This window comes from Babylonia areolata, chromosome 23 (assembly GCF_041734735.1).
Source record: "Babylonia areolata isolate BAREFJ2019XMU chromosome 23, ASM4173473v1, whole genome shotgun sequence".
NCBI lineage: Eukaryota > Metazoa > Mollusca > Gastropoda > Neogastropoda > Buccinidae > Babylonia > Babylonia areolata.
The window spans coordinates 44,520,797-44,534,251 of record NC_134898.1 but is presented as its reverse complement, the minus strand read 5'-3'; the positions used below and the strand labels follow the sequence as shown (position 1 = coordinate 44,534,251).

Genomic DNA, 13,455 nt, shown 5'->3' with positions numbered 1-13,455 from the left:
TGGTAGCCAGCATGATGATATTGATCATTATTCTTTACTGTTTACCAGTCTGAATTTTCTCCTCAAATTTTCATCCGACTGGAAAAAGTCTTCAGTTTCGGCACTAACAAAATGAACGTAACCTTTTGCATTCTGATTGACCACAGTACATACGTGTGCATAATGATTCGTGGGGCATTCCGGCCTTGTACATCCTGGCCCCAGGCTGGGGTTGCATGAGCGATTATATCTTAGCAGCGCTAAGTTTGCTTAGCGTATAGGCTGTTCCTACGTCTTCTCGCTAATTCCATTGATTTAGGAACATCCTTAACGCAAAGAAACGGACAGCGCTGCCGAACATTCCGGTCGTGGAATCGCCATGTGTGAGATAATAATGTGTGCACGTGCTTGTGTTGGATCTATTTTTTTCGGGGTTGTGTTATTAATGCCCCTAGGCCTGACTGGACTGTTCAAGGTCGGGATATCCGCAACCGATCTGTCGTCAGTTGCTGCTGGATGCAAGTGATGGTCGTTATTATAAGCAAAAGAAGAAGAGAGAGAAAAAAAAGAAAAAAACTCATGGACATGAAAGGATGTTTTGGGGGTGTTTAGAATTCGTGCAGAATGTGGCACAAAAATGACACAGCGTGCATTATCCACACGTATGCAGTGTGTTTGTGTTATTTTGCTGTACATTTCCTTGTATATATATATATAGACCACTTGACTTGGCACGGGTGTTTTCTTTTTATCCTTCGTGTTCTGTTTGGTTCAACAGGCGTGTCTTGGGCTGTTACTCTTTCCTCAGCACTTGTTTTCTCCCGGCCTATCTAGCCGCTGCCACAGCCTTACTTTTTGAGAGGAGAAATAGGTAGGACAGTGTCTGAAAGTTGTGTCCTTCTCGCTCGCGTTTTCTTTTCATCTTTTTTTTTGCTCATGCCCTTGAGAATATAATTATATTTTCCATTGTAACTTGGATATGTATTTGTATTTATTCTTCAGTTATGTGACACATTTTAGGGTTATCTACGTGGATGTATATATCCTTCTTTCGAAAGATTGTAGTTATTCGTATCTGATCATTAAGGGGATTTTTTTTTTTTTTTTTTTTTTTTTTTAAAGATTAACAGTGCTTTATCCAGTAAGCTTATTTTTCTTTATAATATGGATGTGATTTGTTTCGGGAAGGTTTGTAGATTATATGGATGAGGTTTCTGAAAATATTGATTTATCATATTTGGTCTATAACCGTTTTCTGGAATATTGATTAGTAGTATCAAGTCGAGTGTTTGATATTTTGAGCAGTTGGTTTTGAAAATAAGGATTTGATCATTTTCTTGGAAATAACTTTGTTTTGCTTTCTTGAATATCTTTATTTTAAAATCTATTTGTTGGTTGTTGTTTGTTTTTTTTATTTAGTGTTAAATCTTTTTAGTTGTTTCTAGTGTACAGTAGAAGCATTGTTGCATTTTAAAGACGATGTAGTTATCTTCGCATTCTTTATTTCTTCTGATTTAGTTTTTTTATGTTTTTGAAATACATTTGCATTGCTACGCAATTCAGACAGTTAGATTTGACTTGAAGGTAAGTTTTTAGTTGTACATATTTTGCACAGACGTAGAACTTGTATACAAATGGAAATAAATGAAAGACAATTAAACATTGTCATTATTTTATCCGCAGTAATATTATATTGTCTGTCATTCATTATAAAGTGAAAATCATCGATCATAATTTCAGAGGTGTCTGTTTATCAAACAAAAAAGCGTAGGAACAGACACCTTTTGAGAAGAGAAACGAAAATAGTAATATAATTGACAGGTAAAACGAGACTTACCTGAATTTGAAGTTTAATCGGAGTTCTACCCTATGAGAGGGCGCCCGGCCGAAAGAATTATGGCAAATTCCATTAATAGGTTTAAAACTGAAATCAGTTACGCGAACAAAAACTCGCATCAACCGAGTGACGCTAGCCGTGATGTAAGCGACCGACGCCCAGACTAGTTAGACACGAACTGATTTGCCCAGATAGCTTGCACGCACACTCTAACCATGGTTCTTAGGTGGGCGCCCTCTCACTGGGTAGAACCGAGGCATTGCACAGCAGGTAGTACCTTCGAATTTTTCTTTCCTGTGTTGCCATCTTTCTTAGTTTGTGTGTGTGTGTGTTTTACTTTTAATTTTTTACAAATACTGTGTGTGTGTGTGTGTGTGTGTGTGTGTGTGTGTATTCTTTGGCTTCTTTTTCATGTATTCTTTTGTGTATTCTTGCTGTGAACTCTTGTGGTTATTTTGTGATAAGTAGTAATATTTATGTTTGATTTCTGAAAACGCTGAAATGCTGTGCGCTGTTTTGATTTTGTTGGGTTTGTTGCAAAGTAATATCGAGGACCGTATGTAGAAATCGAAAATAATTCATGTCTTTGATTAATTCGCTGTTGGAGCTTTGTTTATAATTGTAATATTTGTTCTTTCTTGTAAAATTATATTAATTTGTGAGTTGTCTAAAATTGTGTGGTAATGCCAATAGCTTAAGAGTAAAAGTCACTGTGATGTTTCTTTGTAGTTTGAATATGTGCTGGTGTTACACGTTGTTGGGGATAAGGGTCAGGATGCGTGATTGCGTGTATGCGTATGTGTGTGTGTATGTGTGTGTGTGTGTGTGTGTTTATATATATATATATATATATATATATATATATAGGGGTGGGGGGCTCTGAATTGTGTGTGTGTGTGTGTGTGTGTTTGAGAGAGAGAGAGAGAGTGTGTGTGTGTGTGCGTGTGTGTGTGTGTGTGTGTGTGTTCTCAAACGTTCTCTTTTCCATGTCTGTCTGAAAGACAGCTAGATTCGTAGTGTTTCATTTAATTTTTAATTTTTTTTTTTTTTTTCGAATAGAGAATTTGCATGCAAAAGTTTCTACGCACAGCGTTTTTGCAGTGCATGAATCCTTTTACATTTCATAAGGTGTGGTTTCGTGCAGAGAGCAGTTGCAGTTGTCACTGGCTTATACAGTGCAGATTGCGTGAGATAATTTATCAGAAATGTGTGTCTTTTTTTTTTGTCTTTTTTCTTGTATTCATTTCGTAGTAAATATTTTTCAGTGCATTTAACCCCCCCCCCCCCCTTTAGTTCTTTCACTAACTCAAAACAGTGCAGATAGTGTGAGATATTAAAAAAAAATATATCTGTCTCTCGCTCTCTCTGTTTCTGACTGTCTCTGTCTGTGTGTGTGTGTGTGTGTGTGTGTGTGTGTGTGTGCGTGTGTGTGTGTGTTGTAGTTGTCTTGATTTCGAAGGAAGGAGTTTTTCAGCGTATTCCGAAGTAAGAAGTTGTTCAGCATATCTTGAAAAAAAAAAATTAGCCTTCTTTGTTGAATTTACGTATGGAGAGCCTAGCGGAGCAAGGCCATATGAGTGCGGAAGATGGCTGCATTGTTTTGTCAAGAAATGACGCTGTTGGTAATATAAAATCATCATTCCTCAAGACGTAATCCCAGAGAAGTATTAATGCACGATGTTTTCTTCTTCTTCTTCTTCGTTCGTGGGCTGCAATTCACACGTTTACTCGCCGGTATGTACACGAGTGGGCTTTTACGTGCATGACCGTTTTTACCCCGCCATGTAGGCAGCCATACACACGGTGTTTTGTTTTTCGACATTTTGTTTGTATGTGTTTATAATGTCGGAAGAAAATAAAAATAACAGAAGAACTAAATGAAGAAGAAGTAAATACTTTTCGTCATGATGTATGTCCATTGTTTTGGGAGTATTTTTGTGATCGGTGAAACCTGTTTCCTTCAGACTAATGAAGATCGAGGCATAGACGAATAACTCACGTCGTTAAGCGAAACACGGGGAATCGATTTTAACATCTGTTCAAAAAAAAGAAAAGAAAAAAAAAGTTAATGATTTTGACCTTGATCTTGGTTCCTGCAGATAAGACCAGGGAAACACATGTCGCAGGTGATGCAATGAAAAGACCAGCTCTCAGGGGTGGCTTTCCAGAATCTCCGTTTACGTCTTCACGACAGAAAATCTCCAGCTTGAATGCAGGCAGATTTATAAATAACTCACTCGAGACGTTGAGTTTTCTCCCGTTTCTTCCCCGCGCCTCCCCCGCCCCGCCCCCCCCCCCCCCCCCCCCCCCCCACACACACACACACACACGCACCCCCCCCCCCCCCCACTCTCCCCTCCCACAGAGATCCAGTCTGATGTCGAGTGGGTGCCGTGTTTGAATTGTCCAGCATATAGCTTTTGTCGTTAGAAAAGCGATGGTCTTTGTCTTCATCTACCCACTGATATATATGTTTAGATCACTATATATGTCTGTGCACCTTCTCTTCAGTGTGAGAAACTTCCTGCCTGAGGATGTCCGTAGCGATGAATCGCTGTCATTACCAAGCCTCTTTTTTGTCGTTCGCATAAAAAGAGTTAAAACAAATGTCATTTGAGTGAAACTATCCTCCGGTTCATCCGGAGTACCATCATCGCCAGTGCGTGCGCGGTAGAACCCAGCAAGCAGAGTTCACGATCATGACAGCATACATGGCGGGGTAAAAACGGTCATACACGTAAAAGCCCACTCGTCTACATACGAGTGAACGTAGGAGCTGCAGCCCACGAACGAAGAAGAAGAAGAATTAAGGTAGGTATGGCAGAATGGTGAAGACGCTCATCTGCCAATACAGAGTCCGTGAGGATCTGGGTTCGAATCCCGCTCTCACCCTTTCTCCCCATGTTTGACTGGAAAATCGAACTGAGCGTCTAGTCATTCGGATGAGACGATAAATCGAGGTCCTTTGTGCGGCACGCACTTTTCGCACTGAAACAGAACCCATGGCAACGAGTGTGTTGTCCTCTGGCAAAATAATGTTAAAGAAATGCACTCGGATAGATACACAGAATATTATATGCATGCACTCAAGGCCTGATAAAGCTCGTTGGGTTATGCTGTTGGTCAGGCATCTGCCTAGCAGAATGATATGGCGTGGTGTATATATGTGAACTTGTCCGAACGAGTTTGCGCTTCCTTGGGAAACCAAAACTAAAACTATTAAGACTGTGGGGATATCCTCTTCCTCGTCCTTCTGCCGCTGTCAAATTTTCGAGTGATCAGTCTCAGTAAGATGGCAGGTGGCTGTGGAGGTTGGCCAACGTAACGAATACTCCACTGGACTCTTCTTCATTTTTTTTTTTTTTTTTTTTTTTGTTGTTGTTGTTGTTGTTGCTTTTATGGTTTCTTTTTTTTGTCACGTTTGGATTATTCCATGCATGGCTTGGCTTTGTGTGTATTTGTTCATCGTGATCGTATGTCTCAACTGTGACTGGAACATGCGATGGCGGACATTATCTCATGAGGACATTGGAGACAAGTACACAGTTCTGGAACTATTATTGGGAGGAGTTTCACGTTTTGTGAAACTTGGCGATGGAGTCGAGTCTCACCAAAGCGTGACCTTTCAGTTTTCTGTGCGTGACCTTGTATTGAGATCAAAGTCGTGGGCCTCGGTTCTTTACGTGTCCACTTTCATTTCACGTGTTGAAAAAAAAAGGAGGCTTGGCCGTCCCTCTCTCTTTCTCTCCCTCTCGATCTCTTGTGTGTGTGTGTGTTCGTGCGTGCGTGCGTGCGTGCACACGAGCGCTTTTTTCCCCCCTCCCACTCTTTTTCACCTCTTCGGCGGCAACATTATGAAAGCGAACAGCTCGTGTTGAGAGGCTCGTGCCTCACCTGCCCACTGCCGCGTGCCTGGCAGGATACAGGAGTAATGGATGGGCGGAGAGGGAGGGGGGCAGAGGAAATAATAATAATAATAAGGCAAAAAAAAAAGAAAAAGAAAGAAACAGCTTTGCTGGGCTGTGTGTGTGTGTGTGTGTGTGTGTGTGAAGGAAGAGCGATGAGGCTTGTTAATAGAAGAAGTGTGTGTGTGTGTGTGTGTGTGAAGAGCGATGAGGCTTGTTCGCAGCCGTGCCGTGTCGGCGGTAGTGGGAGAGCGTGTGTGTCTGTCTGTGTCTGTGTATAGAGGTGGGCGTGTTGGTTGATGTGGGTTGGAGAAAATCGCAGTCGCTTGCAGAAGATGGTCACGGACAGGTGTGAGGGGGCGGATATATATATATATATATATATATATATATATATATGTGTGTGTGTGTGTGTGTGTGTGTGTGTGTAAATTTTCTCTCTTTTTTAAATCAAGTCCAAGATACATGTTGCAGATACCGTTAGCTACCGTGTTCCGACTAGTTCTGTCCGATTTTAATTTTGTGTGCAAGTTCACCTCTTGCAATCGTGGACGCTTCAAACGTTTTAGAGGACCCACTGAAGCCCTTGACGGCGATGAGGTTGCTATGAACGATCAACAAAAAAAAAAAAGTTGTAAGCCAAATGCATACATAGGAATAACGGAGGAAGTCAGTGGATATATATATATATATATATATATATATATATATATATATATATCGAAGGACCCCAAACGCGAGACTGAGAAGGCCGAGGCTTACTATGTGCTAAGTAGCTTGAGGAGGGCTTGTAGCAAGGTGGTGTGTGGTCGTAATTACGATGGAGGAAGACAAAGAAGGACGAACGACACACTATTTTACAAGTGCCGGGCCGGGGGCCCTGTACACTTTTAACTGGCCCGATGCCCACAGCTTCAGAATGCCATGCCTCCAGAGCTGCCCCATCTCCCACCCCCCCGCCACCACTCCCTTCGCCCCACGCCCCCCGCAATAGCACGCCAAACACGTCGCCCGTGTCGCTATCTATTCAGTCCACTGCTCTGTCTCCTGCGCAATCTTCACGGCTCCCAGCCAGCTAACTCCCCCTCCCCCCTTCCCTCTTGCCCCCGACCCCCCACCCCCTCTCCCCTCGCTCCCCCATCCCCTACTTCCCTCAATGCTAACTACCACCTTGAGGAAGGTTGCAGAATGGATAAGACGCTCATCTGCCAATGCAGTGTCCGCCAGGGTGTGGTTTCGATTCCCGCTCTGGCCCCATCGAACTCAATAGCTCACTGTCTCGCCCTTTCCCTTTCTCCCACGTTTCAGTGACTGGAAAATCCAACTGAGTGTCTAGTCATTATTCGGATAAAACGGGAGGTCCCGTGTGCCGCAGCACGCACTTGGCGCACTGGAAAAGAACCCTTGGCAACAAAAGTGTTGCCCTCTGCAAAACTTCTGAACAAGAAACCCATTCTGATTGGTGCACACACACACACACACACACACACACACACACACACATATATATATATATATATATATATACATATATATATATATATATGCACTCCATGTCTGACTAGCTCGATGGGGTATGTTCCTGTCAGGTGTCTGCCTAACAGTTGTGGTGTAGCATAGCATATATATGGCTTTGTCCGAACTCAGTGACAGCACCATGAGAAACTGAAATTAACCACGCGGCTATCAGGAGGTTCTGTCTTGTAATCGTAGGACATCTGTTTGGGCCCCTCTCTTGCGGGCTATGATTTGGTTTGTTGGCCGTGGGTTGGATGGGTGGACTGGTGGGAACGGTCGTTCGGATGCCTTCTCGCTAATTCCAGAGCTACAGACGGGAGCGTCAAGGAAACGTAGAATGCTGCAGGGACCGAGAAATTGTGGCAATACAGGATTTTTTTTGTTTGTTTAGTTTAGTTTGGTTGTTTTGTTTTTTTTAATTCGCGAGACACGTGCAGTGCTTGCGTTTGCTTGCAGACATACACACTCGTGTGTGCATGCTTGCACTTACAAGGTGTTTTGCAGTTTATCTCCCTTGCTATATATGTATGTATGTATATATATATATATATATATATATATATGTATATATATATATATATATATATATATGTATTTTTTTTTTTTTTTTTTTTTTTCCCCCTAGTGCTCGAAGTCTCTTTTAGCTAAACCCACATACAGTGTATAAGATGCTCGTATACACACGTCACCCATATCCGCTGAGCGCGTTTGGATCACCTCATAAACTTCGCGCCATTAAGAATAACCATAACTTGAAAAGTGAAACGAGAGACATTGTTTTGAGAACTCAGCCACCCGTGACCATGTTGGCTCAGACAAAGTTTTACTTTGGTTTAAACAAAACTGTATTCAGTAAACATGTTGTACATGTACCCAAAGACAGCGGAGCAACAACAAGCTGACAGTTTATATCGTTGCTCAGGAATGTGATTATTTTCGTTGGTTCCATTGACGGCTGGTGAACGCTGCACAAATGCAGTTATGCTGAAACACACGTTTTCCAACTGCATATAAATGACAGTCATTGCAGACATTGTTTCTGCACCTCCTTCCCCTGGGCATCACACAGAGCAGACCACTGAAGAGCCGGTCAGAGTACTGGAAGACGACATAGAGAGGATCTGCAGTGATTTATTTGTTTCGGTTTAACTTCGACAGCGCTGGAGCAGAGCTTAATTTAAGACCAACATCTCCAGCGCCGGACAGGCTTTTTTTTTCTTTCTTTTTTTTCTTTTTTTCTTTTGTTGTTGTTGTCACTCAGGAACTTTTGCTAGACTTGGCAACCATCAGTACCAAACCAAGGTTCCACTGTCCAAGAGCAATATTCTTGGCACACTGTTATTTGGTCCATAGTCGTGGAAAGTCGCCAGGAACATTCGCCAGAAACTTCGTTACAACAGTGTGGAACCATTCCCAACGCAGAATTCTGATTTTTTTTTTTTTTCGGGGGGAGGGGGGTTTGTGGTCAAGCTCCATCCCAAACATTGATGCCCAGAAAAAGGACCTCGTTACTAACATCAGGCGAAGAAGGTGGCACTGGATAGGATGCGTCCTTGGAATGCCGCCAGATGCCCTTCCGAGAGTAGTTTTGCCCTTCACTGGATGCTAGATGAAGAAAGAGCGCAAGCAAGACCAAGGGAGACAAAGATCAGGATGGTTGAAAAAAGAATTGAAGGAGAATGCTGACACCAGGGCAAGCCAGCTAAGGTAACAACAACAAACAAAACCAAAACAAAGAAAAAAAAGAGAAAAACAAACAAACTACATTAAAAAGGCTATACAGGCGAACAACACTGCAGAATGGACAGCTAGTGCCCATCCCAGTGTTTACAATCTCACTACCTAATCGCCAGAGCAAAACAGCACCGACAGCACTGCAGAAGAGCGAAAAAAGTGTAAGGGTGTCAAGAAAAAAGGCAGGGCAATGGACTGGGAAGGCAGAAAAAAGGAAACAACAGTGAAGATAGAAAAAAGGCAGAAATAAAGAGAGCAATATAAAAGAGGAAATTGCAGAAAAAAAGGAGGCAACAGTGAAGATAGAAAAAAAAAAGGCAGAAATAAAGAGAGCAGTTTTAAAGAGGAAATTTCAGGCAGAAAAAAAAGGAGACAACAGTGAAGATAGGAAAAGGGCAGAAATAAAGAGAGCAATAGAAAAGAGGAAATTTCTGGCACATAATTTTCAGAAGGCGGGGATGCTGTTCATACTGAAAGACCCTCGGCATCTCACGAGGGAGTGACCTTACGTGACCATGGTACGAATAGGATTGAGTAAGTTGGAGACATTACTTATACCCAACATTCTTGCTTTCGGACTTGTTTTTTCACCATCTGTCACTTTACAGGGGAAAAAAAAAAAAAAAAAAAAAAGCCCAAAAAAAGCCGGGTTCATTTAGTCGGTTAGTCAGATAATTATTTGCATGAATACGTACGTGGGTGTGTGTGTGTGTGCGCACGTGCTTTCGTGTGAATTTTCTTTTAGATGAATCAACTCCAAGGTCAGGTACCAGGTGATGCAGCTGGTCCTCTCCGCCTCCCGACAAGCCTCATTTGTATTGTCCCCGGTTGACTGCGAGACATTCCCGCGCGCAACCCCCATACCCCCCCCCCCCTCACAACCCCAATCCCCCCAGCCTCTACCTCCTCCTCCTCCTCCTTCTCTCTTTGGCATATTCCGTTTCTCACAGACTTGTTCAGTCAGACCGAGTTCTCCTAGCCTGTCGCCTCCCTCCTGGCGCCCAATAGATTTTCCTGTCGCCTTGTGCTGCCTGCGGACTTCGTTTTCCTTGCCACCTCTCTCTCTCTCTCTCTCTCTCTCTCTCTTTCAAGCACACACACACACACACACACACACACACACACACACACACAAGAACTAAGCACATCGGCGAACTGGGAACAGGTGTAATACATCGGGATCATCATCAGTTTACTGAAAGGAGAATCGGGAACAGGCGAACCGGGAACAATACATTATGCCAATCAGAAATAGGCGAACCGGGAACAATACAGTATGCCAGTCAGAAATAGGCGAACCGGGAACAATACATTATGCCAATCAGAAATAGGCGAACCGGGAACAATACATTATGCCAGTCAGAAATAGGCGAACCGGGAACAATACATTATGCCAGTCAGAAATAGGCGAACCGTGAACAATACATTATGCCAATCAGAAATAGGCGAACCGGGAACAATACAGTATGCCAGTCAGAAATAGGCGAACCGGGAACAATACAGTATGCCAATCAGAAATAGGCGAACCGGGAACAATACATTATGCCAATCAGAAATAGGCGAACCGGGAACAATAACCGGGAACAATACATTATGCCAATCTGAAATAGGCGAACCGGGAACAATACATTATGCCAGTCAGAAATTGGCGAACCGGGAACAATACATTATGCCAGTCAGAAATAGGCGAACCGGGAACAATACATTATGCCAGTCAGAAATAGGCGAACCGGGAACAGTACATTATGCCAATCAGAAATAGGCGAAATCGGGAATAGACGAACCGGGAACAATACGTTCTGCCAATCTTAATAGGCGAAATCGGGAACAGACGATCCAGGAACAATACATTATGCCAATCAGAAATAGGCGAAATCGGGAATAGGCGAACCGGGTGTCAGTGTCAGTACAGCGCGAGAAGGTAACTTAATGTTGCCGAGCGCTCAGCTGGCTACGATGATGCTACACGGTATGCTTTCACTTGCTCGCGGTGTTAGTCAAGCTGACATTCCTGTGTGTGCAAGTTTGCCCTTCGTGTCACTGCACTGATTTCCAGTAATAACTTTGGTAAACCAACCATTGGCAGATATCACTCAAGACACAACATTTTGCATGTCGTGGGGGCAAGCATAACACGATTTCATCTGAGATGCACGATTACAATTCAGAGACAACCACCAGTTAGCAGACGACTTCTCAACGGACTGACAGCCGGATACAAGTATCAGTACGTCGTCCAGTTGGCTTCAGTTTTCCTGGCCCATGAGCTAGCCATCTTCTTTTTTTTTTTTTTTAGAGCAGTGGTCTGCTTCCTTGTTGTTCGTGGGATGGTGTGAATCACTGGAGGGCCATATAATTAAATAGGGGCCTCTGTTGTGTAAGGAGCTGACGGAGATATTTCTTCTTCAGAGAGCCGGGGGCATTTTAACTCTTTCATAATTGTGTGTGTGTGTGCGTGTGTGTTGCGTGCGCGCTACAGAAACTATCTTAAGGTTCTCCCCCCCCCCCCCCCCCCAAAAAAAAGAAGTTTTTTCCAACAAATCTCTGTTATGTGTTTTGATTCTGCGGCCGGACTGTGTGTCATCTTCGATGCTCCCCCTGCCCTGCACCTGCTTGAAGTCTGCGGCCCCACTTCTTGACTGTTGAATGATATAAGGTCAGCCGTCACCAAGTGTCTTTACCATGTTACCGTGGATGGTCTTGGGTGTAAGGACCTTTTTTTTCTTCCCTGCAAATGCTTGATTGCCGTAGGACTTCCTTTTTGCCCATTTCTGCTTTTAAAAGACCCTCGCCTGCAAACCAGTATATAGACAGATACTTGTGAATAACTTTTTGAAGAGATTCTGGTTTGTAGTTGTGCTCGTGTTTCACAATCAGTCAGTGCCATTGCTTCAAGGAAGGGAACATTTTGTTTTTAGCTTCCCTCGTACTGAGAGGTTATCAGAAACTACAAAACAGCAACAAGAGAGAGAGAGAGAGAGAAGAGGGGGGGGGGGTGGAGGGGGGGAAGTTGTAGTCGGATGTCCGCGCGTGACCCCTGCACGTGCTTCACGTTATGCAGGTTGTTTCCAAACGGTAGTTTGATCCCTACTGTCCCAGCTATTTTGTTTGGGCACCCCCCTCCCCTCCCCCACGCCCCCTTCCTACTCCCTCAGCCCCCCGACCCCCACACACCCCAGCCCCCAGTCTCTGCCTTCCGCTTGCTGGCTTCTAGCTGTTTTTATTTTATTTTATTTTCAGTTTGCGGACGGGCAAACAGGTCGTCGGTCGGGCTGCTTTCCTGGGCTGCCCCTTATATTAGCTTTGTCTGTGTGTGTGTGTCCCCCCCCCCCTCTCTCTCTCTCTCTCACGCACACGCACACGCACACACACACACACACACACACACACACACACACAGAGGGTCGCAGATTGACTCGCACTTTTGGACATGCAGACTGCTTCTATTTGACTTTCGTTGTGGCACGCAGATTTCATGTTTTGAGACTGCATATTTGGTGAAAGGGAGGGATGGGAGGGTTGAGGGTTGGTGAGTGGGAGGAAGTGTGTGTGTGTGTGTGTGTGTGTGTGTGTGTGTTGTAGGGTAGTAGGGGTGGGAGAACAATACGGCCAACTTGTCCATGGCGTCGGAAGAGTCCCATGTTTGAGTTAGAGGGTTTTGTGGGCGGAGGGGCGTCGGCATGGGGTGGCGGGGGAGGGGGGGAGGGAGGGGGGGAGGAGTCAATATTGATCCCTCCCGCCTTCCGTGGTATGACCGCGTGACACTTGCTGTCCACACTGTGACCCCCACCCCCCACCCCACTTCCCTCTCCCTCTTCCTCCTCTTCCACAACTACACATCTCGCTCACTCTACTACCCTGTGCTACTACTTCTCCCCACGCCCACTTGCGGAAGTCTCTCGCTCTCAGTTCTCTCCCCTTGTACTTGTTTACTATACGATTCCATTTGACTTACAAAACTTTATAGCCGTCACGACTGATCCGATTCTTCTAACTGAACCATTATTTAGTCTGTTTCTGTGCGCACCAGTCTTTGTCTCTCTCTCGCTCTCTCTTGGTATATATGTTTGTGTGTGTGTGTGTGTGTGTGTGTGTGTGTGTGTGTGTGTGTGAGAGAGATTCTTCTGCCAGCAAGCATTTACCGAATGGGAGATACCCCCCCCCCCCCCACACACACACACAAACAAACACGCACACATCCTAACTTGATTTTGACGTGAAGAAATCTGGTATGTTTGCCTTTTGCCCTATCAAACTCTCTCCCCTCTCCCCTTCTCACTCATCCCCCACTATACCACCCCCCACTTTCCCACTTTCTTCAGTGTGATCTTTGTGGTCCGCTTGGCTGCAAGCAACGATAAAAGGATTTTTTTTTCCCTGAACAACTAATCAAAAGAAAGATATTAAATGGAAAATATGTAATTCATAGAGGTTGATTTCGTGTGGCGAAAACGGGTCGTTCACTTTGAATATCGCAGTTAA

The 13,455-nt window shown here is 44.1% G+C and overlaps 1 protein-coding gene and 1 long non-coding RNA gene across 4 annotated transcripts in view; one reads left to right on the top strand and one right to left on the bottom strand.

Annotated features, from left to right (window-relative positions):
• LOC143297913 (transmembrane protein 135-like) overlaps positions 1-13,455 on the top strand; it is a 299,849-nt gene that overhangs the window by 11,876 nt on the left and 274,518 nt on the right. For 2 of the 3 annotated variants that reach the window (XM_076610471.1, XM_076610470.1), the window contains one exon: positions 758-850. The exons of the other annotated variant lie outside the window; for it this stretch is intronic. In XM_076610471.1, coding sequence (XP_076466586.1) covers positions 758-850 — 93 coding nt within the window. The remainder of the gene's footprint in view (positions 1-757; positions 851-13,455) is intronic. 3 annotated transcript variants of the gene reach the window in all.
• LOC143298305 (uncharacterized) overlaps positions 1-13,455 on the bottom strand; it is a 90,072-nt gene that overhangs the window by 2,125 nt on the left and 74,492 nt on the right. The window lies entirely within an intron of this gene.